Consider the following 22,897-nt stretch of genomic DNA (forward strand, 5'->3'; position numbering starts at 1 on the left):
AGTTGTTTAAAATATCAGATTAATTAAAGAAGGAAATGGGCAGTCAAAGAAAGGGAAAGTAAACGAGGAAATTATGAATGAATACTTATGGTGAAAATGAATTATTCGTGGTTCATTTTTTCCAAAAGCAGGATGAGCTTTCTGAAAGGCAAAGCGCCACAAACCACAGTCTGAAGGAAGCAAACACATGCAAGTCACACTGTGTGACTCACGTATTACTGTTAAAATACAGTCAGTGCACTACTGCTTACAAGGAGAATAACTATTTCTCAAGCTTCCTGCTAAACACACATTCTGTTGTCTTCTAGTCATTGAATATTTAGCACAACTCTGAACCAGTTTAATTTTTACCACTGTGATTAAAAATGAGCTAAAAAAAAAAAAAGCCTCCTATCAGCAAGGAGGGAATCAGCTTAGACCATGTTGGTCACACACAGACTCTGTAAGCCTGTTATACTAACAGGGATTGAAATGGTCTGCATCCATTATGCACTTAATACCTCAGTGTTATGCACACGGATCTCTGTATGTTTCGAGAGACCACTTAAACCGAGATCATCCTCTGACTGTCACTGAGCATCACTTGGTCCCATAGAAATAAGATTCCCTGGAAGACCGAGTCGTCTGACGCAAACAGTGGTGTGATCTGATAAAACTGAAAGATGTGTCATCGGTGTTTGAACCCTCGGTCTGATGGGCCCTTAAGCAGTCTGCTTGCCTCTCTATTCATTAGTCAGTTTGCCAGATAAGATGAAACTAATATCTGTATGGCACACGGTAGCCAAGCAAGTAATTCAACAAGAGATCAGTGGTTTTTTGTTTTTTTTTAAGTCTTGTCTGATCATGTTGTTTGCATTATATTCAGAACCCAAAAGAAAAAAAAGAGGACTGGGACACTAATGAAAATGTCATTTTAAAAAACAAACAAACTGAATGCTAGAGTCAGTGCTCGACAGTGACGGCCCGTTTGATAGTTTTGACTCGTGAATCTCTCTCAGGTGACCAGTGACGTTTTTAAAAAGCTCTGTGGTCAGACATTTCTAATTGACCGACCTTTTTTTCCCCCTCTGTTTTTCCTGAAAGACCTGGAATGAATCAGAAAGGGGAAGTTTAAACGAACACTGACTTTGTTCCCCACATTTAGCACTGAAGCGAAAGCAAGGACACATCAGTTCCCCTGCTGCTGTACACTACATTAATGCCTAAGGACATACAACATTGTATAGCACATACATGAGAATCAACCTGAATACATTAAAACTACAGAGAAGTAACATTAGCCACAACTGACCTACAGTATTACACAGCACTCCCTAATCCTGATTATGTGGCAGTGTGTAAATGTATATGGGGGAGACTTATTAAGAACTAAAGATGCATCTTAGCTATCTCAGTTTCTTTAGAATAACTAATATTCCATTTTTAAAAAATTTTTTTTTAATATGCAGCTTCCATATTGAGAGTATAAAGTTTGCTTTTCTGTGCATTAGTTGATCTGGTGAAGTCAAGACAATCTCTGATGAGCGATTTTTTCTGCCAAAATGCAGATTACATGAATTCAACAAAGAGAATAATTTATGTTCATGACTTCCATTAATGTGTAATATTAGACAAATTCGGTTAATTTCAGATTTGTTTGGGGTTTTTTGTTTGCTTTTTTTAAAAAAATCTTTTCCTCATTGCTTGATCATCATATCAGTTTCTCTTCACTGTCATTTCTCATTAACCGTCTTACACAACATGAAACAGGCCTCTTCTTTTGAACTGTCTAAATAAAACTGAGTAGCCTTTTGTTTCCTCCTTTTCCCTCTCACTGACACACAAAAAGTTCCTTTCTTGAACTGGTGAATGGTTTACAGATTAGCCACAAGGACAGATTATGTACCAAATTAAAAGAGAATAAACAACGTCATAACAGAGAGATAAGCAATCATATGAAGCTCAGTTCTAAATCTGTTCTTTAAAACTACACAGCAAGAAAATGTGACGACTTACTTTTTCCTTTCTTTCCTTTCTCTCTGTCTCTCTTTTTAGAAGTAAACAGAAGCAGTAAAATAAAAATGGATGCACCAGGATGACCAAAGGAAGAGCTTTAAGGCGTTTTCAACACTCAAAAGTGCGTCATCAGTGTGTAATCTGACATTTATTAAAAACATTTGTTCAGTTACAATTGCTTCAACGTTACACCGTTAGGCAGTCGGTCACCGAGTGAGGCGTCCCGCTAATATGGACCCGCTACCAGTGTCGGAAACATCAGTGTCGGTTTTCTGGATGAGCCTTTTAAAAACCGAACTTCACAGAGACACCAGAAGGCGATATTAGCGCGCGCGCGCGCGCACACACACACACACACACACACACACACACACACACACTAGAAAAATAGAGTGATTACCAATTGAATCCAATTGAGACTTTTTCATACAAAAAGAAGAAATAAAGAGAATCGCTATGCGCAATCAATGAAAGTCGAGACAAGCACAAAATTACAGCCTACGGTCTATGCTTCAACATGACTTTAGGCTATTTTGACAAAGAGTCCTGAAAAAAAATTCTTCATGTTTTTTGCAAGAAAAACAACAATGTGCCATGGGTGAACATCTGATAGCAGCATCTGGATATTTTGCACTGTGGGTTGGATACTTATTAAGCAGAGTGGGCAGAGCAGCGGCAGTTCAGCATCTACACATGGAGTATCGCTGTTTGGGAATTCAGCAGATCGTTCCTGTATTGTTCCAGCCAGTTTCTAAGCTCGGAAATCCGGTATCCCTCTGGACCCCTGCCCCCCTGGTACACCACTTTTTCATCGCTCACGATGTAAAGTCTCTCAAAGTAGGCTCCATACGCGGCGTTACATGAGTTGTCCATATTATCCACCACCACGTTGGTCTCCGGCACCTCAGTGAGCATCAGCTGAGCGGCTCTCAGTCTGTCCTCCAAACAGCGATGCTTGGGGATCTGATACGGCGCGTCCGAGCTCACCCAGCCGTCCGAGGGATGCGCCTCTTCGATATATACAACTAAAAAGTCCGCAATGTCTGCGTACTGACTCACGACGCGCTGAAACGCCGTCAGACGCGTCATGAATGGCGGTCAGGAGCAGCTGCCAAAGTTAAGAATGAGCGGTCTCTTCCCTTTCACGCAGTCCAGGATTCGCACCTGCTTCCGCTCCTGGACGAGCACCACCTCGGTGTTGGGCGCAGGGCGCCCAAGGTGCGCAGATTTGAGAAAGTCCAATTTCTGACCATGCCACACGGCCCTCAGGGACTCCAAGGTGAACATCTTGTTAGAGTCAGAGACGCACACCGGCGGGTCGTCAGGGCTCTCCTGCCTCTCTCCCATTTTCAGCAGCACTTGTTTCCTAATGCACAAGAAATCCAGGAGCCACAGCATAACTGCGGCCAGAAGGAACCGGGGCAGCAGCATCAGGCAGAGGGCTGCATGCTTCAGCGCCTTCGCCATTTGGACACCGCCGGAGTCGTCCATCATCTCTCCCCCAGCTGATAGGATGAGACTGTGCCGGCAAACGAGACAACTGGTATTTAGTCACCTTTACCCATTGGAGAAAACTATCTGACGCACGCAGGCACTCTTTTTATAGGTACAGCAGCGTTTGAATAATGAGGAGGGGGGGGGGGGGGGGGGGGACACGCCTCCGGTACCCGCACCGCCCACTCACATGGTGGGGATTACCTCCCGTCAACTCTGGGCTTCAAAGATCCACAAAGACATGGGAAGCGCGAGAGGAAGATATATTGAGAGGTTGAATGTTGATAACACATAACAGTTCTCTATCTTTTGGGGTTTGTTTTGTTTATTTATTTTTTCTTTTTTGTACTTTATTGGGCATGTAGACTTCGTACGGTTAGTTCAGAAAGTAGGCAAAACATTTGATTCACTTCATGCTTCAGCGGCCTCTACGGCCACTAGACGGCGCTGGATTCATACAGACCATCTAGGCTGGATGAGTCATTCGCTTCGTCTAGGGCCCCTCAACATATTGTTAGGAAAAGGAGGCAGCATAAACCTGCCATCACCAGTTTCAAAATTGAAGTGCGTGTGTCTGTGCCCGTGATCATGGCAAAACATGATCCCAAAGACAAACTGAAGGAGGAAATAATCACTGTGCTGTTTTGAGCAACATTTGGGCAGTGCTGTGTAGGTGAGATTAAAATGAAGGTTCGTCTATGGGAGCTATGAACAGTGAGTAGGCCATGCTGAGCTGGGCTTTGGGGTTATTGTAAGATAAAATTCTGTTATTTTGTCAGCAACTTTTTGTTCCTGACTGTCTGGTCTAGTAAAAGATGATTAAACTAGAAAATGAAACGTGGAATTTACTGTATTGTCATTCTTAAGTTCCTCCTATTTACGATGATTACACAGAAAAAAGAAATGTGGAATTACTGTATTCTCATGCTTAAGTTTCTCCTATTCCGTATGATACAAAAAGGCCAAAGCAAATCATGTTACCTCACCATGAAATTTCCTCCTCATCTCGGGCGTTGATGACATGGCATCCATGTGACTGCTTGGATCGGTTTCTCTGATGCCATAACACTCCCAGCATGTGTCCAACCTTCTTTCCCACCCCTGAGTCTGTCCCCTGAGTCTTTCTTTCCTCCTCCTACCTTTTTCATTCTACCCCATGGCTTGTTTCACTGTGTTGGCTGTGTCATACACCGGCTGTAAAAACAGATAGGAATATACAGTTTCTTGTCACCTACAGAAATTCTACTATGCTGTTCACTATTTATCATCACCCATATACAGTTACAATGTTGGATGATCATTTTAAACATAATATGACCATTTCCCCCCCCCCCAACATTGGCTTCTTTTTACTGGCTCCCTGTTAAATCCAGAATAGAAATCAAAATCATTCTCTTCAAATATGGGTATCAAATAACCAGGCTGCATCTTATCTTAAAGATCTAATAGTACCGTGTCACCCTGTGAGGTAGCTTGACCAAAGTGGCTGAAGAAGGGCAGGAGACAAATGCTGTCCAGTGCAGCAAGTGATTTATTCACCATCTTGGTGATAATTTTTATTTTTTTTAACCCCCCCCAAAACCCCCCCAACTCAACTCCAAAGTTAACCCAGTTGTTACGTTCCCCCCAAAGGGGTCTAGGCATATGAGTGAGGGGACCAGTAACAAATGAGTCCGGAATCAGAATGAAAAGGAAAACAGACAGAGTTGTTCTGTATTAATAGAACTTTATTACGAAATGGTACAGGTGGATTACAAACGACATTAACATTAACTTAAAGGGCCGGCAACGCCGTCTTACCAACAACGCCAAAGAAACAAAGAAAACGCTCGCAGCCACGAAAGGCAGGAAGACTACCAAACAAACACAATAAAAAAGGCGGCACTTCCCACACTTCCTACCCTACTCCCCACCACGGGGAGACACTCTCAGGGCCCACAAGCCCGTCTGCTCACTGGTCAGAAAGAGGCTGTCTGTCCAACATCTAGCACCGAAACGCGTAGAGCCACCGAGGAAAAAAGCCACCCTGCTCACAGCTCATCCCCAGTTTAAATAGCCTCAGAGGATGATTGCTGACTGGAGTCAGGTGGCAAACGAGGCTAATCATCAGCAGCTGTGTCCTGGGGAGAGAGGAGAGTGAAAGAGACAGAGAAGGGTAGGAGTGGCAAGAGGGGTGGAGGCGGGGAGAGTGGGCAAACACCCCACCCACACACTCCCACAGCCTCACAGAACGTAACATTCTCCCCCCCCTTACATTGAAGCCCAACAACAACAACAACAACAACACCCTATTGCGAGCTGCGTGAGAGTGCATCAGCCACTATATTGTCAGTACCTTTCTTGTGTATGATCATCAGATTGTAATCCTGGGCCAGGAGTGCCCAGCGCATCAGTCGCTGGTTGTGATTGTACATCCGGTTCAGAAAAACAAGGGGGTTGTGGTCTGTGAACACGGTCACCGGGGAAGCGCTGGAGCCCACATACACTTCAAAGTGCTGCAGAGCTAGAAGCAGAGCTAAGGCTTCCTTCTCTATGGTAGAGTAGTTCAGTTGATGGGGTTTGAACTTTGCAGAGAAATAACAGACCGGATGGCACACACCTTCCTCATCATCCTGCAGCAGGACTGCCCCGGCTCCGGTGGCACTGGCATCGGCCTCTAGCTTAAAGGGGCGAGAGAAGTTTGGAGCTGCCAATACAGGGGTGCTGCACAGAAGAGATTTTGCCGACTCAAAGGCATGCTGGCATTCAACTGACCATTCAAAAGGCACCTTTGGGCTACACAGTTTGGTTAGCGGGGTCACGACCACAGAAAAGTTCTTACAGAAACACCGGTAATATCCGGTCATCCCTAGGAACCGCCTTAGTTCCCGTCTGGTGGCTGGACTCGGGTAGTCCAGGATTGCAGCAACCTTCGCCTCCACTGGGCGGACCTGCCCAAACCCCACCTGCTTACCTAGGTAAGTGACGGTTGCCTTACCAAACTCACACTTAGCGAGATTGAGGGTCAACGAGGCCTCGGCTAGCCGCTGAAACACTGTCCTCAGAAGGGACATATGATCTGCCCATGTGTCTGTGTATAGCACCACGTCATCTAGATACACATTGCACTGGGGCACATCTCCCAACACCAACTGCATCAGTCGTTGAAAAGTAGCTGGGGCATTTTTCATGCCAAAGGCCATTACTGTGTATTGCATGAAGTGGTCAGGGGTGACAAATGCAGAAATCTCTGAAGCTCTGGGAGTGAGAGGCACCTGCCAGTAGCTTTTAAGGAGATCGAGTTTGGTGATGAATTTGGCAGGGCCGATGCTGTCAATGCAGTCTTCCATACGAGGAAGCGGAAAAGAGTCAGAGACCGTTACAGCGTTTACCTTCCGATAATCTGTGCAGAAACGGGGTGTGCCATCAGACTTAGGTGTTAGTAGACATGGGGAGCTCCAGGGGCTACAACTAGGTTGTGCCAAGCCGTTTTCTACTAAGTACTCAACTTCTTCTTTCATGACCTCACGTTTGGCGAAGGGGCAACGATATGCATGCTGCTTGATTGGGACTGCGTCTCCAACGTCAATGTCATGCTCACAAACGTGGGTACGTCACTAAAAAGAGACAGGTAGGAGTGCAGCAAGTCAAGTACCTCTTTACACTGGGACGGAGGAAGGTGAGATAGGTTGGCCTCGGCCTTAGCTAAAAAAACAGAATTTGACAACCGCCCACATTGCTGTCCCTCAGAAAGGGTACCCAGATCATCATCACCCTTAACTTCAACACTTAGCAGGGCAACAGGGACTGAACCGGGGACAGCCGTCCCAGCAGTGTCTGATGATTCTGTCATGCTGGTGTCTCTGGTATGGTATGGTTTCAACATGTTGACATGGCATAGGCGAGTCTTCCTTCTGCGTTCTGGGGTGTTGAGAATATAGTTGGTGTCAGACACTTTTTTCACTATCACATAGGGGCCTGAGAAACGAGCCATGAGGGCAGAACTGGGCACGGGCAACAACACAAGAACTTTGTCCCCAGGCTGGAACTGTCTTTCCTCTGCTTTTTGATCACATCGTTTTTTCATGTTTGCCTGGGATACACAGAGAGCCTCTTTTGCTAACAAAGTAGCCCGTTGCCACCTGTCCTTGCATGTTTTTACAAACTCCACCACAGTAGTTTTAGGCACACAACCACTGAGAAAACTCTCCTTCAGCACCTTTAGCGGACCCCGCACGTCATGTCCAAACACCAGGGTAGCTGGGCTGAACCCCAAAGACTCCTGCTTCGCATCACGTATAGCGAACAATACAAAAGGGACCCCTTCATCCCAGCTTTTTCCGGTGTCGTGGCAATACTTACTCAACATCGCCTTGAGAGTTTGATGCCACCACTCCAGTGCACCTTGTGACTCTGGGTGATAAGCACTAGACACAGAATGAGAAACTCCAAAGGACCGTAGAGTCCGATTAAAATCCCTGGACATGAAATTGGTACCCTGATCTGTCTGCACGGTTTTCGGGAGGCCAAAGGTGGTAAAGAATTTGACTAGTGCTTTGGTAATGCTTGCTGTCGTGATTTTCCGCAGAGGAATCGCCTCTGGGTATCGAGTGGACACACACATTATGGTTAACAAGAACTGATTCCCTGCCCGCGTCTTTGGTAAGGGGCCAACACAGTCTACCAGGATATGCTCAAAAGGTTCACCGACAGCAGGGATAGGACGTAGGGGGGCGGGGGGCACCGCCTGGTTCGGTTTACCCACAAGCTGGCAAGTGTGACAGGTGTTACAAAACTGCACTACATCTGCTTTCATTGCCGGCCAAAAGAAATGCTGCAGTATACGTTCATATGTTTTAGTGACACCCAAATGACCTGACCATGCGTGATCATGTGCTAACTGCAGCACATGCCACCGCAGACTGGTCGGAACCACCAACTGCCGCACTACGCTCCAGTCTTCTCCAGGCCTTGGGGTCCACTTGCGCATCAATAAACCTTCCCAAACGAAAAATGTCTGCCTCTTGCTCCCCTCACCTCCCTTATCCTGAGCTGCTGCGGTAAAACACTGAACTAATGAAGGGTCTTCTTTCTGAGCCTTCACAAGTGCTTCCCGGGTGAGCAGAAAAGGAGCTCCAGACACAGGAGCTGGCTCAACCACACTGTGAGCTAACTCTAAGGCTCCATTATCTCCCTCATCGGTGCAGGGCATCACATCCTTCTCTAGAATAGAGCCGATCACTGATTCTGACAAATCAACCCCCCCCACCTTGTTGCTGGGCACGTGAACGAGTCAGAACGCTCACCGGGAACACATCCGGGTGCTGCAGGCTGAGGGCATCTAACACAGGCTCTATAACAGGATTGTTGGTCACCTCAGGGGTAGGGTAAACTTTCCCACCCGCGATATCATTTCCCATTATAAAATCCACCCCATTAATCGGGAGAGAAGGCCGCACACCCACTGAGAAGAAACCACTCACCAGCTCACTCTGTACCCAGATACGATGGAGGGGAGCAGGCACAAAACTCATCCCAACACCTCTTACAATGATGCTAGAGTCACAGTCAGACTTCTCATTAAATTCAAGCACACTAGCTAGTATGAGGGACTGTGAGCCACCAGTATCACGCAGAATGGTCACTTCACGCTTATCCTCGGTCTTACCAGAAAGCGAAACTATCCCCTTAAAAATGAAGGGCTTAAAACACTCATCCGGGGTCTCAGGGGAAGGGGGCCTACTGACAGGAGGCATGGTTTTAATCAGCCCAACCCCTTTTGGTTTACGTGAAGACGAGACTGATTGTTTCCGTCTGTAAGCTTCACAATCTGCGATCAGGTGGCCAGACTTAAAACAGAAAAAACACTTTCGGTCTGCCTTGGGACGAAACACAAGTACCTCACTCTTTGGGTGCTGTGCAACTGGTACCTCGCTAGCCTTCACTGGGGCATCGCGCCGGTCATACCTACTGACACTGGTTTTATGGACGAGCGCGAACTCATCAGCCAGCGTCGCAGCCTGCTGTAGCGAGGAAACCTTCTGTTCATTAATATATACCGCGATGCGCTCAGCAATGCAGTTCTTAAATTCCTCTATGAGCATTAGTTCCCGGATCGAAGCCAGGTCAGTGGCTTTGCAGGCCGCACACCACCGATCGAAAAGAACACCTTTTTCCCTGGCAAAATCAAGATAGGACTGACCCTGACCTCTTCTCAACCCCCGGAAACGCTGCCTATAGGCTTCTGGGACCAGCTCATAGGCCAGCAGGATAGCCCTTTTCAGCTTGTCATAGTCCAAGCTGTCCTCAGCTGACAACGAGGAACAAACTTCTTGAGCCTTACCCGCCAGCTTACATTGGAGCAAAATGGCCCATGAATCCCGTGGCCAGTGCAAGGCCGTGGCTATTCGTTCAAACGACTCGAAGTAGCTGTCGACCTCAGTGTCACGGAACATCGGAACCAGACGACTGTTTTTCCCTACGTCAAACGGGGTGTCCGCCTGACGAATGGAGGCGGTCGGAGGAAGGGAAACCTGCCGGAGTTCCAGCTGTCGCAACCTCACAGCTGTCTCTGCCTCCACCTCCACCTTCCTCAATTCGACCTCTCTGGCTCTAGCAAGCTCTGCGTCTAAACGCCTAAGCTCCAGCTCTTTCTTTAGCTGGAACTCCCTCTCACGGTCCTCCTTTTCTAACTGGAGACGAGCCAGGCGTACACGGAGCTTAGCATCCTGCTTCGAGCCTTCACTTGATTCAATGGAGAGGGGTTCGAAGCGAGGCAATGTCATGGGTTTGTCCTCAGGCAGCCCCTGATCAACAGGTGTCGACACCAATGGACCTACAGCTTGAGCTGACGCCTGCGGAACAGGCTGAGACGCTGCCCCATGCTCAAGTGGACTGGCAGATACTGGCAAGGCCACTATCCCTTTCTCCACCAAGCCAGACACAAGAGCAGCTTTCAGCTCAGCCTTACGCAGAGCTGTGGAAACAGAAATGCTATAACCTGATGCCACCTCATGCAAATCCCTCTTCCTACAGGCGTCCAGTTGGACAAGCGAGGGGTTTTTCTTAAACACGGCAATATCAAAGGTAGCCATCAACTCTAAAAACAAAAAACTACCTGAGGCTAACAATAACAACAAAGAAGCACCACCTCCAATACACAAATGAGAAAACAGGCGGGAAAAGTGTGGCCAGAGGTTAACCAATAAATAAAAGTACCGCCGACCCTCTCCCCAGACCTGCCTACTAAAATCTTAGCCTAGTTAGCTTCTGGAGTGTACCAGGCTCGAGACAACTTTAAAGGCTAAGCATCAAGTGCACAAAGCACCGACAAGCCTACCCCCGACAGGGAACTAATCCCCACCCGGGATTACTCCGAAAATAATAAAGGAAAAATAAAAAATGAGTGCCTGAAGGAGGAGCTTACGCTCAGCTAGACACTCCCCTTTTGCTAACTGGAGAGGGAGCGCAGCCGATACCATACAACTAACCAGGCCACCGGCAAACAACTCACAAAAACTCTATTTTCCTTCCATTCATATCCCGGACGAGCCCCCACATTGTTACGTTCCCCCCGAAGGGGTCTAGGCATATGAGTGAGGGGACCAGTAACAAATGAGTCCGGAATCAGAATGAAAAGGAAAACAGACAGAGTTGTTCTGTATTAATAGAACTTTATTACAAAATGGTACAGGTGGATTACAAACGACATTAACATTAACTTAAAGGGCCGGCAACGCCGTCTTACCAACAACGCCAAAGAAACAAAGAAAACGCTCGCAGCCACGAAAGGCAGGAAGACTACCAAACAAACACAATAAAAAAGGCGGCACTTCCCACACTTCCTACCCTACTCCCCACCACGGGGAGACACTCTCAGGGCCCACAAGCCCGTCTGCTCACTGGTCAGAAAGAGGCTGTCTGTCCAACATCTAGCACCGAAACGCGTAGAGCCACCGAGGAAAAAAGCCACCCTGCTCACAGCTCATCCCCAGTTTAAATAGCCTCAGAGGATGATTGCTGACTGGAGTCAGGTGGCAAACGAGGCTAATCAGCAGCAGCTGTGTCCTGGGGAGAGAGGAGAGTGAGAGAGACAGAGAGGGGTAGGAGTGGCAAGAGGGGTGGAGGCGGGGAGAGTGGGCAAACACCCCACCCACACACTCCCACAGCCTCACAGAACGTAACACCAGTACAAATAAACATAACTGAACTTAGACCAACAAAAATTAAGGTCACGTGCACTCAGCTACACTGACCTGGTCCTTTCCACTTGAACACTTGAGTTCTTCTGCTTAAATAGTCAGCTATCCAAACAATTTCTCCTCTGGACTATTCCATTCAGTAGGTAAGACAAACATTCCCATACTCATAAACTTATGATACTACTCTTTACTAGCAATAAAAACACTCTAAGGTGTAACCAATACATATTACATCAATGCATCCATTTGTCAACAAACAACATAAACTTGACTTTATTAAATTACACCAATTCTCCCCCTTCTTCACCTGGTCCCTTTCTGTGACCTCAGACTAAACAGGAAGCTATAAATACAGGAAGTGAAGCAGCACTTCCTCCTTCTACTCCTGGAACATAGGTAAGTAAGGTGAGTTCGACAAACTAGACAAGCTGGAATAAATAATACGTTAACTTAACAAACATGTCAGAGTTGATTTAAACCAAGATGTTACATTACATAATCTGTGAAACAACAACAACAAACTTTATTTATATAGCACATTTAAAAACCAGTGGTGTACCAAAATGCTTAACATGCAAGAGAGTAGGATGAAGTAACAGGGAAGGATGAGGGCTATGGCAAGGTACCAAAACATGCTAGCAGGTTGAATGTCATTAAAACACAAAAGCAAAAGAATTTCATATAAAAGCATAAAAGAAAACTAAGTGTAAAGGATAAAACAGTCAAAAAATTGAAAATGATTAAAAGTAATTAAGAATAAGCCGAAGATAAGAATAAGCATTAAGCTAACTAACAAGCAACTGGTAGAAAAGGCAAGGCTAAATAAGTGTTTTTGTTTTTTGTTTTTGTTTTTTTAACCACGATTTGAAGGAATGGAGGAATGGTGAAAGTGCAAAACAAAAACAAACCCGGTATAGTAAATGTTTGCCCACAACAGAATAAAAAAAATAATGTATGGCTAAATCAAACCAAGAATGCTAACTAAGAATAACAAGCTTCAAATATGGACAAATGGTATTCTCACCCACTTTGTCACACACCCCAATAGAGTACTTCACTCACAGACTGCAGGGTTACTTGTGTTTCCTAGGCTATATAAAAGGGAGGCAAAGCCTTCAGCTTTCTGACCCCTCTTCTTTAGAACCAGCTGCTAGTTTTGACATGGGAGACAGACACAATCTTTGATTTTAGCATTAGTTTTAAAACTTCACTTTTTAATAATAGTTAGGGTTGGATCAGGTATATATTTTGCATTGTCTCTCTCTCATCACCGGTTGATTATGGCAGGTGGCTGCCCCGCCCTGAACTTGGTTCTGCTGGAGGTTTCTTCCTGTTGAAACAGAGGTGTTCTGTCCCATTGTCGCCAAGTGCTTGCTCATAGGGGATTGTCTGATTGTTGGTGTTTTCTCTGTATTATTGTAGTTAGGGTCTTTACCTTACAATATAAAGTACATTGACGTGACTATTGTTGTGATTAAGTGTTGTATGTGCAAATAATCCCTGTGCATCAAATGGTCTCCACACTGCTGTAAGCGTTCCATTTCACACTCTCCTCTCAGAGCTACATGATGTCAACAAGAGAGGATATATTTAATATGGTCATCTGTACCATACAGCCCTTACTGTGAGCAGAAAAGACCCAATGACCTGCTGTTCAAACTAGGGACAGGATCGATCCAATATATAGTATCGGTCCAATCCTGACCTAGGACATAAAAAAGGACACCGGATTAAATATCAAAGGCACCTTACAAAACTTGTGACATGGCGTAATCCAGGTATTGCCCTTAGCATATTGGAGCAGTATGCGTCACGTGATAGAGCGGCTGTTGCGTGCGAGACTTGTCAGTGGTACTTTACACTGAAAGCATCTAGAGCCTCGTTACGTGCTACCAAACCAGCATTTCATCTCTGAGCAAGCTATCCCAGAGAAGTAAAGCAAGTGTAAGTTAATCTCTGAATGTTTGTAAAGCATTCGATGTTAAGCTTAACATCGCTAAGTATGACTGTACAATGGATGGACTCAAGTTTTACTTTGAAAAAAAACTGTGTTGCAGGTTAAACAGTTCTGTGGTTTCAAGAAAAAAACTATGAAAACCACCTATTTTCATACTTGTCTTAAGTTTTGTATAGAAATTACACAAAATTCAGTCTCAGGTTAAACATCACAGAAACGGCTTACACTGACCTCAATCTTGATAAAAGATGAGTGTCATGAAGCCATGTCTGATTTATTTGCACTGCTTTCCACTCTGGATGTCTATTTATGTTAAACTTGAAAAAAGGGTCCATTCTACAACTATTTTTTTTTTCTTTTTGAAGATTGATTGATTCAATTTTATTTTGTGCAGATTGCGCTTTTTTCAGAACCAAAGTTTTTGAAATCTGCGTGAAACTGCATTTTAAATTTTTTTAATATTACTTTAAATAAGATTTAAAGCTCCGCTAAATGGTTAAATAAAAAGTTAGTTTTGCTGAACTGCGAAATATTTTGGGTGCAGCATATCTTTTTGTAATAGAATAGCTTTAGTGTTTTGTCTTTTCAAATTTGAGTATGAACTTATACGAACGGCAGCAAGATATAAAAGAAAACAGTTTTATTGACTATAAAATAGACTATCGGATTCACATTGGTATCGGCATATCCAAATTTATGATATCAGTATCGGACAAAAAAAAGTGGTATCTCTAGTTCAAACCTGTTCTACAGTAGAGTAACCATAGCCCACCTTTATATCAATTGATTCATTTATTAAAGATTTGGTGTATTCTTTCAATAGGCTTTATATTTTATTTTTTGTTACCAGATGGCCACAGAATGTCCCTATCAAATACACTACCAGTAAAAAGTTTGGACACCTTCTCATTTAATGGCTTTTCTTTATTTTCACGACTATTTACATTGTAGATTTTCAATGTAGGCATCAAAACTATGAATGAACTTAAGATTCTTAAGCTCCTTAAGCATCTTTAAGATTCTTCAAAATAACCACCCTTTGCTTTGACACTTAGCACTTGTTGGCTTTTTTGCCTTCACTCTGCGGTCCACCTCATTCCAAACCATCTCAATTGGGTGTAGGTCGGGTGACTCTGGAGGCCAGGCCATCTGACGCAGCACTCTATCACTGTCCTTCTTGGTCAAATAGCCCTTACACAGCCTGGAGGTGTGTTTGGGGTCATTGTCCTGTTAAAAAAATAAATGATCCAACTAAACACAAACCAGATGGGATGCCGTGTCGCTGCAGGATGCTGTGGTAGCCATGTTGGTTCAGTGTGACTTCAATTCTGAATAAATTCCCAACAGTTTCACCAGCAAAACACCCCCATACCATCAAACTTCTTCCTTGCTTCACAGTTGGAACCATGCATGCAGAGATCATCCGTTTCTGCATCACACAAAGACACGGCAAGTGGAACCAAAGATCTAAAATTTGGACCAAAGCACAGATTTCAACTGGTCTAATGTCCATTCCTTGTGTTTCTTGGCACAAACAAATCTTTCCTGCTTGTTGCTTTTCCTTAGAAGTCGTTTCTTGTTTGACCATAAAGACTTGATTCGCGCAGTCTCCCCTGAACAGCTGCTGCTGGAACTTTGTGTGGCATTTATCTGGGCTCTAATCTCAGGTGCTGTTAACTTGTGATTTCTGAGGCCGGTGACTCCTCAGCAGGAGAGGTGACTCTTGGTCTTCATTTCTTGAGGCGGTCCTCATGTGAAATGTTCAAATAATTATAGAAAGGACTTTACACCAAAGCAGAGTGTAAAGTTTTTTATGAGCCAGCCGCTGCGCTTCCTGGTTTTTGCAACTGCACCTGGGGACACATTCAAAGTTTTAGCAATTTTCCAGACTGACAGAACTTCAGTCCTTAAACTAATGATGGGCTGTTGTTTCTCTTTACTTAGCTGATTTTGGTTCTTTCCATAATATGAATTCTAACAGTTATCAGATAAGACTGTCAGTTGCGTACCAGCCTGACTTCTGCACAACACAACTGATGTACCAACCCTATTAAGAAGGTAAGAAATTCCACAAATGAATGCTGACAAGACACACCTGTGTAGTGAAAACCATTTCAGGTGACTACATCATAAAGCTTATTGAGAGAAGGCCGAGGGTTTGCAGCGCTGTCAACAAAGCAAAGGGTGGTTAATTTCAGGAACCTAAAATATAAGACATATTTAGAGTTATTTATCATTTTGTTCTTCCTACAAAAATCCATATATATTGCTTCATATATTTCATGTGTTCAGTATGTATCTGCAATGTAGAAAGTAGTAAAAATAAAGAAAAACCATTTAGAGAAGGTGTATCCATACTTTTGACTGGTAGTGTACAAAGGCCCATTTTAAATTAACAAATGCATGTTCATGGCACTGTATGTGCATATGTAAGCTATGCGTCTGTTTCAGGATGTGCACTATATCAAGCTTATAATGGGTTATCATACTGCCTAATGACTGCACCCCATTAGACTACTGGGGCTCCTTAGCACAATAGGTTTAGCGTGGGATTTATTATAGTCAGGTCATGAGTGTGTGCGAATCTAATTATACAAATTTAACGTGAATTTATTTATTTATTAAAATATGGCCATTCAAATAATATCTAGTATGAATTGGACATTCAACAGAGTCTGTTTTAAGCCAGTTTTGCCTGATTTTAGTTTGGACAGCTCCAAACTATTTAAATCTATTCAATAAGAAGCTGCTCAGTGAGTTTATACATCTTTTTCTACGCATTCTTTCAAGACTCCAAACCTTTCATGTTTTGTTAGTAGTTAAGAGATGTGGAAAAGTTGACTTAACATCTTTTTGGTGTGTAATTTTACAATTTGCTGCTTCTGCGATCCAGTCCAGTTTTCAGTGAATATTATAAGAATAGATCTCAGCAGGTTGTGGACCGGCCTCCCCAGAGCTTTGAATGTCCTCTAAAAAGCCTGGAGAACTCTTCCTGAATGTAATGTATTATTACTGGACATGACACACTACATGTATTAAAGGTTATTTACACCATGGAGCCTTACGCTAAAAGGAGTCTCAGATTTAACACTATTGGTGAAGCTGGATTCTTAGAATCAGTGTTACGATAGCTGGGATAGAATATAGCCCCCCCACGACTCTGATAAGGACAAGTGGAAGAGATTGGCTGGATGGACTGATGGCAGCATCTTGTCCGATTGAAAAACGGGATGTCAATGGGAAGGTTGATTGGTTTGTTGCTGACAAAGAAAGGTAACTAGAAAGGTTGACTAAGAGAGTTCAGGTTGTGTCGATATGCTGTATTTCCACAATGCTTGCTCTTGTTTCAGTAAATCATTGCATGTATTTCCCACTTTCCTAGGAAAATTGAGCTGGCGTCCACATATGTGGTCATCACATTTTGGGTTGGCTAGACCAAAATACTAAATTTTGCTCTACAAGGGCCTGATATCCGCTTACAAGGACATTATACTGCCAGTGTGCTATCGAAATTTAAAGCGAATGTCCTCATAAGTGGATCTCATTTTTCTCAGAAACAAAAATCAGGTAAAAAAAAAAAAAAAACCCAAACAAAACACGTAATCACGTAATTCTTTGGGACCTGATGAATGTAAAAACAATCAGCCCAAATAGCACTTAAAAATGCATGCCATGACAGAGTTCGGGTCTTAGGAGGTTAAAGCCTGAACCATGAAAAAATTACTAGAAAATTTGACCTTTACGATTTATGTTTATTGAACCTTTTCATGTTTAAAGTGCAACTCAAAATCATAAAATACATTTTACTCACGTCTGACGTCAGTTTGCTTCCTTCATTAAATCAAGTTATTTATAAACAACATCAGCACATTCCCCCCCACCAATGGCCTTCACCCAGGAGACGGTTTCGTGCCACTGTGGAACCATTATTTTTACACTCAATTTCATATCATTATCAATCTTTTGTTACAAGTCATTGCTTAGTTTAATTCTCAGCCACTACCTGTTCACAGCCCGTTGAATCTGTCATCAGACGTTATTAGTCCGAGACACATTTCCCGTAGGTAGTCTTCTCAGCTTTAGTTAGCAAATCGTCCTTTAGTGGTTCCTCTACCCTCCTGAACGGAAGCAATGGGTCATCTCTTTTTAACTGTGTGCTGCCAAATTATTTTTGTGGTTTTGTTTGTACTCACAGCTTTTTTTAAAACCCTCTGCAAGGATTGGAAAAAGAAAGGAAATGATTCAATTTCATTTAATTTAATAAAAGTTTCCTTTCTTTCCTGCTTGTACTTGTTATTTCTAAGTTTCATTGCTTGAAATATAAGGCAGCACCTGCTTGAAATTAACTGCCAATTTTTCTAATGCATTTTAATTTTTTATGCAACATATAGCAACATTCAGTACAGTGCAAAAAGATGCAACAGTCAAAGCTGATCCAGGAAGCTAGCTTGCTAACTTTGCAACACTGTTTCTTTATTCATTTTCTCTTTGGGTGTGTTCATACATAATTTAAACTTTTGCAGAATTATAATCACCTTATGATGCTGTTGTTTTGTTGTTGTCCTGTCAATCTCACTTGCTCTAATTTTCTTTAGCACAGAAAGATGGATACAAAATCTAGACAGTTCGAATTGCTTTCCTATTTTGTATTTGATTTGTTTTTTTTTGTTTGTTTGTTTTGTTATCAGTGTGCTTTTTGTTAGTTTCGCCAGTTCAGATTTTTGACTGCCACCTACATCAAACGGAGCTCTGTATGTATGCTACAACAGAACTGGAAATGGTTTTAGTTTTGCATCAGTGCATTTACCTCCTTGAAGCAGCTGTCAGAAAATTTGTTCACTGTGGTCATAAAGGGACGGACATGGTCAACAATAATACTCAGGTAGGCTATTGCATTTCAATGATGCTCAGCTAAGAGGCTCAAAGTGTGCCAGGTGTATTCACCCTACACGTTACATCACCAATAGCAGTCCGAATTGTTGATACAAGGCAGGATACATCCACGCGTTCATGCTGTTTATGCCAAATTCTGACCATACCCTCCAAGTGATTTAACATGGGGGTTTTCTGCTGCTATGGTCCACTCTTTGAAGGTTTCACATTGAGATGTGCATTCAGAGATGCTCTACTCTATACCTTGGTTGTAATGAGTAGAAATTTGAATGAACTGTTTCTATTCTCCTCTGACCAATACTAGATACTAGAAAACTTGTTTGTTAGCAAGCTCTTGCCAGCTGACACGGATGTACAGTTGGTGAATTGTAGTGTAGTGCCTCAGGGATGAGTGAGCACTCACAAAAAACAAAAAACATGAAAACCTTGTGACCACCCTTTGATAATGGTATTTATGTCACTAGGATCCCATGCTAGTGAATACAGAAACCACAACACTGATTAAACATCATATTTGCTTTCTTTCTACATTTGTTGCATGTTGAACAACTAGAACTCCACCAATTCTTCGTTCTGGGGTTGCACCTATCCAATAACAAGCATAAAGATTTGTCTACTATGGCCATAATTTCTGTTGTGAATATAAGAGAAAAACACAATCCAGTATTCCAGCAGTACATAACTGCTTCTGTTTATGAGGGCCAACCAATCAAAAGGAATTTATCTTAAACCAAAGATAATTTTAAAGCAAGTGGAGGTCAAACAGCTTGTTTCAGAGAGTGGATGACCTGAGAAGAAGGCCAAATATAAGAAAGTAAAGCTTATTTTTAACCACAAAACCACATTCAGACTCCAAGAATAAAAATATGCAGCTGGAAAGTTGCTGTTAGCAGCTGAGTATACACCTGCAAATACAGCCCAGACGCCCTGGCTGTCTGAAAGCACCTGTAACTGTTTAGCAGCTGTTGCACTGGAGGCCTCTGATGATGTTTTGCAAAATCTCTAAAACGAACAGAAGACAACCTGCTGAGAAATGGCTGTAATAAACCAGATGTTCCCAAAGCCAGATGTGTGTTTGTTTAGAAAAATGAGGGGTGGAAAGAGATGCCAGGTGCCACACACTGCGGAAGACCATAAACCTGCAGTGTTTACTCAAACAGACATGTTATCAATAAGTTAGGCACATGCTTTCCATCCAGTAACTCACCTTTAAAACAGTGTTTATTCTAATTGCAAGTATATTAAATATTATAATTAAACATGAAAGCGAACCTTCTTTGTTTTAAATAGCAATTTGGAAAATGAATAAGAATGAACACAATAAGCGCGATATTAAAAGTAGTTTATAGCATTATTAAAAAAATCTAAAACAATTCCGGCACCTCTCTTTATCTAAATCTAAGCATTAAAAAGAGTAAAAGCATTAGAGTAGACTTCAGTAAATTGATGTAATTGATTGAATGTTATGCTGGTGAATTCAAATACATTCAACTTTCAAAATCACCATAAAAAATACTTCTGGGAATAACATTTGTGCTTGAACTTGCAAAACGCATTTTCCTGCAAGTCCAATTTCACCATTTGTAATTCAAAGAAGGCTGACTGGAAGTGGAAAAAAAAGACATAGTTAAAGGGAAGTGACTCAGATGCTGCTACTAACATAATAGCTGCTGACATGTTGACACTCTTGTGTCTTTATTCTTTACCGACACTTGATTAGTTTAAACACTTACATAATCGGCTAACTGATCTAACTGCCATTCAATTCATGTCAGTCTAGTAATGAGCTTTGGCCAGTGAATAGCCTGAAAAGGGCACGATGTAAAAATATGCTTTTTGAGAAATTATGCAATGTGCACATGTGGACTTTTAACAAGAAGTTGCAAATCATTAAAAAACAATACCTGAGATGATCAAATGTTATGTCATACGATATTGTTTAAATGCTTCTAAAAAGGTGTTCGCCATTAATAAAGGAAACAGCACCAAGCAGAAGGATTTCTTAACCGCTTCTGTAAGAGAGAAGCAATTGAAACACCGAGAAGATCAGGAGTTACTGTGAATTTGGCTTCTCCACATCACTCTGGGAAACTGCCGCTGTGATCTGGATTACTCGATTGGACTAAGTCTTTTGCTTGTTTACATCAAGGCTAAAGAAGGAAAAGAGCATGTGTGCTGGCTTGCAAGGAGCCCTCGGCCAGTGTCTTTGGCTGAATCAGATTTTCATGGAATAATTAGGACTTCTAAGACAGGGTTTACCCTTGTGTGACTCCACAGCCCAGGAGGTCATCAGAAATACTGTTGCATTTAAGCTTATTAACTCTAGCGACGATTGTCAACTTAAAACCACTCAACATGGGTCGCTCAAATCACGGGCCTTACACATGCACACATACTGTGACCTCTGAAAACCCTAAGCACCTGATTACAAATGCAATAGGATGAGCAGGACAAGAGCTTACCTTCACTTTCACTTCCTAGATTACACTAGCTCTTCTGGATGGTTCTCTCTCCCGATGTTTTGCTGGTCTGTGTTTAGAAAGTCCACGTTTGATTTTGGTGCAATGACTCTGTAGTAAGGGTAGAAAAACCCTATATAAATACCAGTCCATGTTATTGCAGCTTAACAAACAAGAAGAATACTCCAATAAATTATACCCAAAAAAATGGAGGTAAAATTGTAATTTTTCCTTTATGTCTTTAGGGTTTTTCTGATTCACTTCACCTTTTCTTCTTCATTTTCTTTAGATTGCAACAATTTATAACCTACTCTAAGCAATCTGAAGCCACTTTACATTTCACTGCGAAAACTTTACAATATTCAATGCTAACCAGAAAAAATTTTCTGCTTCGCTTAATAATAATAATTTAGAGAACAAAATGGTTCCCCTTACACTGTGAAAATATTTCTTTTCCTTTAAACCTTCCAGTCTGTTATCACATTCCCACATCTACTTTTCAAATTCTCAACTACTGGCTTGACAAGTATTGCTAATGAAACACTGTTGTCCTGAGCTTTGATTCTTTTTTTTTCTTCCCTTTTTTTTTCTGAAATAAACTGCTGGAACCCTACTTTCATTAGACACCGCCTGGATCTTGGCATGGGAGTATGGGTCATACAAGGACATCCCAGAATAGGAAAAACAGCCTGGACAGAGCCTGAAGCAAAGCACTAAAGGTGGCAGAGATCCAGCTGAAACCACTATAGTACACCGGCCACTGGAAAGTTATTGAATACACATGCCGCAGGTACGTATGTACACCGATTATTGCAACAGAAGTTTCAGGGCTGTGAGGTGATTCTCTTGGCACATATGTTTACATCATGCTGTGTGGAGTTCAAGGTGAGGTAAGGCTGGAACATAAAGCACCTTTGACTATTCATTATTCATGGTCAAAATGCAGCCCTGCCCATAATGTTCGCCAAGCATTTGAGTAGGTTTGTAGTTACTAAGCAACCATCATGTAGTCCCTCTCAGGCTAATCCGTCTAGGCCACTTTGGCTGCATGGAGTCTTCGATGCACAATGGTACATCACCTTGGATCACCGGCATCCTTTGTCCGCAGCATCCTTTGATACACCTGCTGAGGTCTTTAGAGAGGGTGACTTCTTTTCTTTATCGCAACACATATCTGGTCATTTGGTCGTGAAGAATAACTAATCTGTTGTATTGATAAAGAGTCAGCAGCGAGAAGATAGGTCTGTTTTACAGTGTGCCGCCGTTTATCAGCGTGCTCTGAAATGAGTCGTGCTGCCTCTTTTGACTTTTCAGCTTGAAGCTACACCAAAAGTTAAAAGAGATAAAGCCAGAACAAAGTACGTCAGCGACACTGGTGTGAAAATGAAAGACTTATTTTGAAATGTCAAAGGACAGATTTATTATCCAGAAGAGATTTCCAGCTGGCCTACTAATGTGATTTTGATTTAGACAGGAATGTCACTCATATTTTGTTCATTTCACCCGGTTCACCCAAGACAGTCTTTAGTGTGTTTCAGAGATTCCTGCGATTAAGGCATGATAAGAGAGGACTTCTTGGGATAAGTCTTACTGGAATTGAACGTTTATTTAACCAACATGGAACATAAAATGCCATTAACAGAATTCCCACATTGCCTGCACGTTTCACCAGAAACAAACAGCATTGGCTTGTGAAGCTCACATCTTTAGAGAGTATATACCGGTAGGACAGCTATAGGTCGCTGCATGCCTATGCAGGCTCCCTCTCCATAAAGTGCACATAAAGCGAGACTATACCATTTGGAAAGAATGCAGCAGCATTAATCTGATTTATGGTTTGTTTTTGATTTTTTGTTATGACTACTGACAAAGGCCATGCAGGCAGCACCTCTAAAGCTCATTTACTAATTCACTAATTC

General features: G+C 42.7%; 1 protein-coding gene across 1 annotated transcript; it reads right to left on the reverse strand.

The window, feature by feature from the left end:
- Nucleotides 1-272: 272 nt before the first annotated feature.
- Nucleotides 273-3,572, reverse strand: LOC147312352 (thyroxine 5-deiodinase-like). Its single transcript, XM_086264488.1, has one exon. The coding sequence runs from the start codon at nucleotides 3,487-3,489 to the stop codon at nucleotides 2,683-2,685; it is 807 nt and encodes a 268-aa protein (XP_086120614.1). The 5' UTR covers nucleotides 3,490-3,572; the 3' UTR covers nucleotides 273-2,682.
- Between the last annotated feature and the right edge of the window lie 19,325 nt (nucleotides 3,573-22,897).

This window comes from Aulonocara sp. 'chitande type north' Nkhata Bay, linkage group LG15, assembly GCF_057382095.1.
Source record: "Aulonocara sp. 'chitande type north' Nkhata Bay isolate Kocher_YH1m ecotype deep benthic linkage group LG15, A_spYH_male_GT1.1, whole genome shotgun sequence".
Lineage (NCBI taxonomy): Eukaryota > Metazoa > Chordata > Actinopteri > Cichliformes > Cichlidae > Aulonocara > Aulonocara sp. 'chitande type north' Nkhata Bay.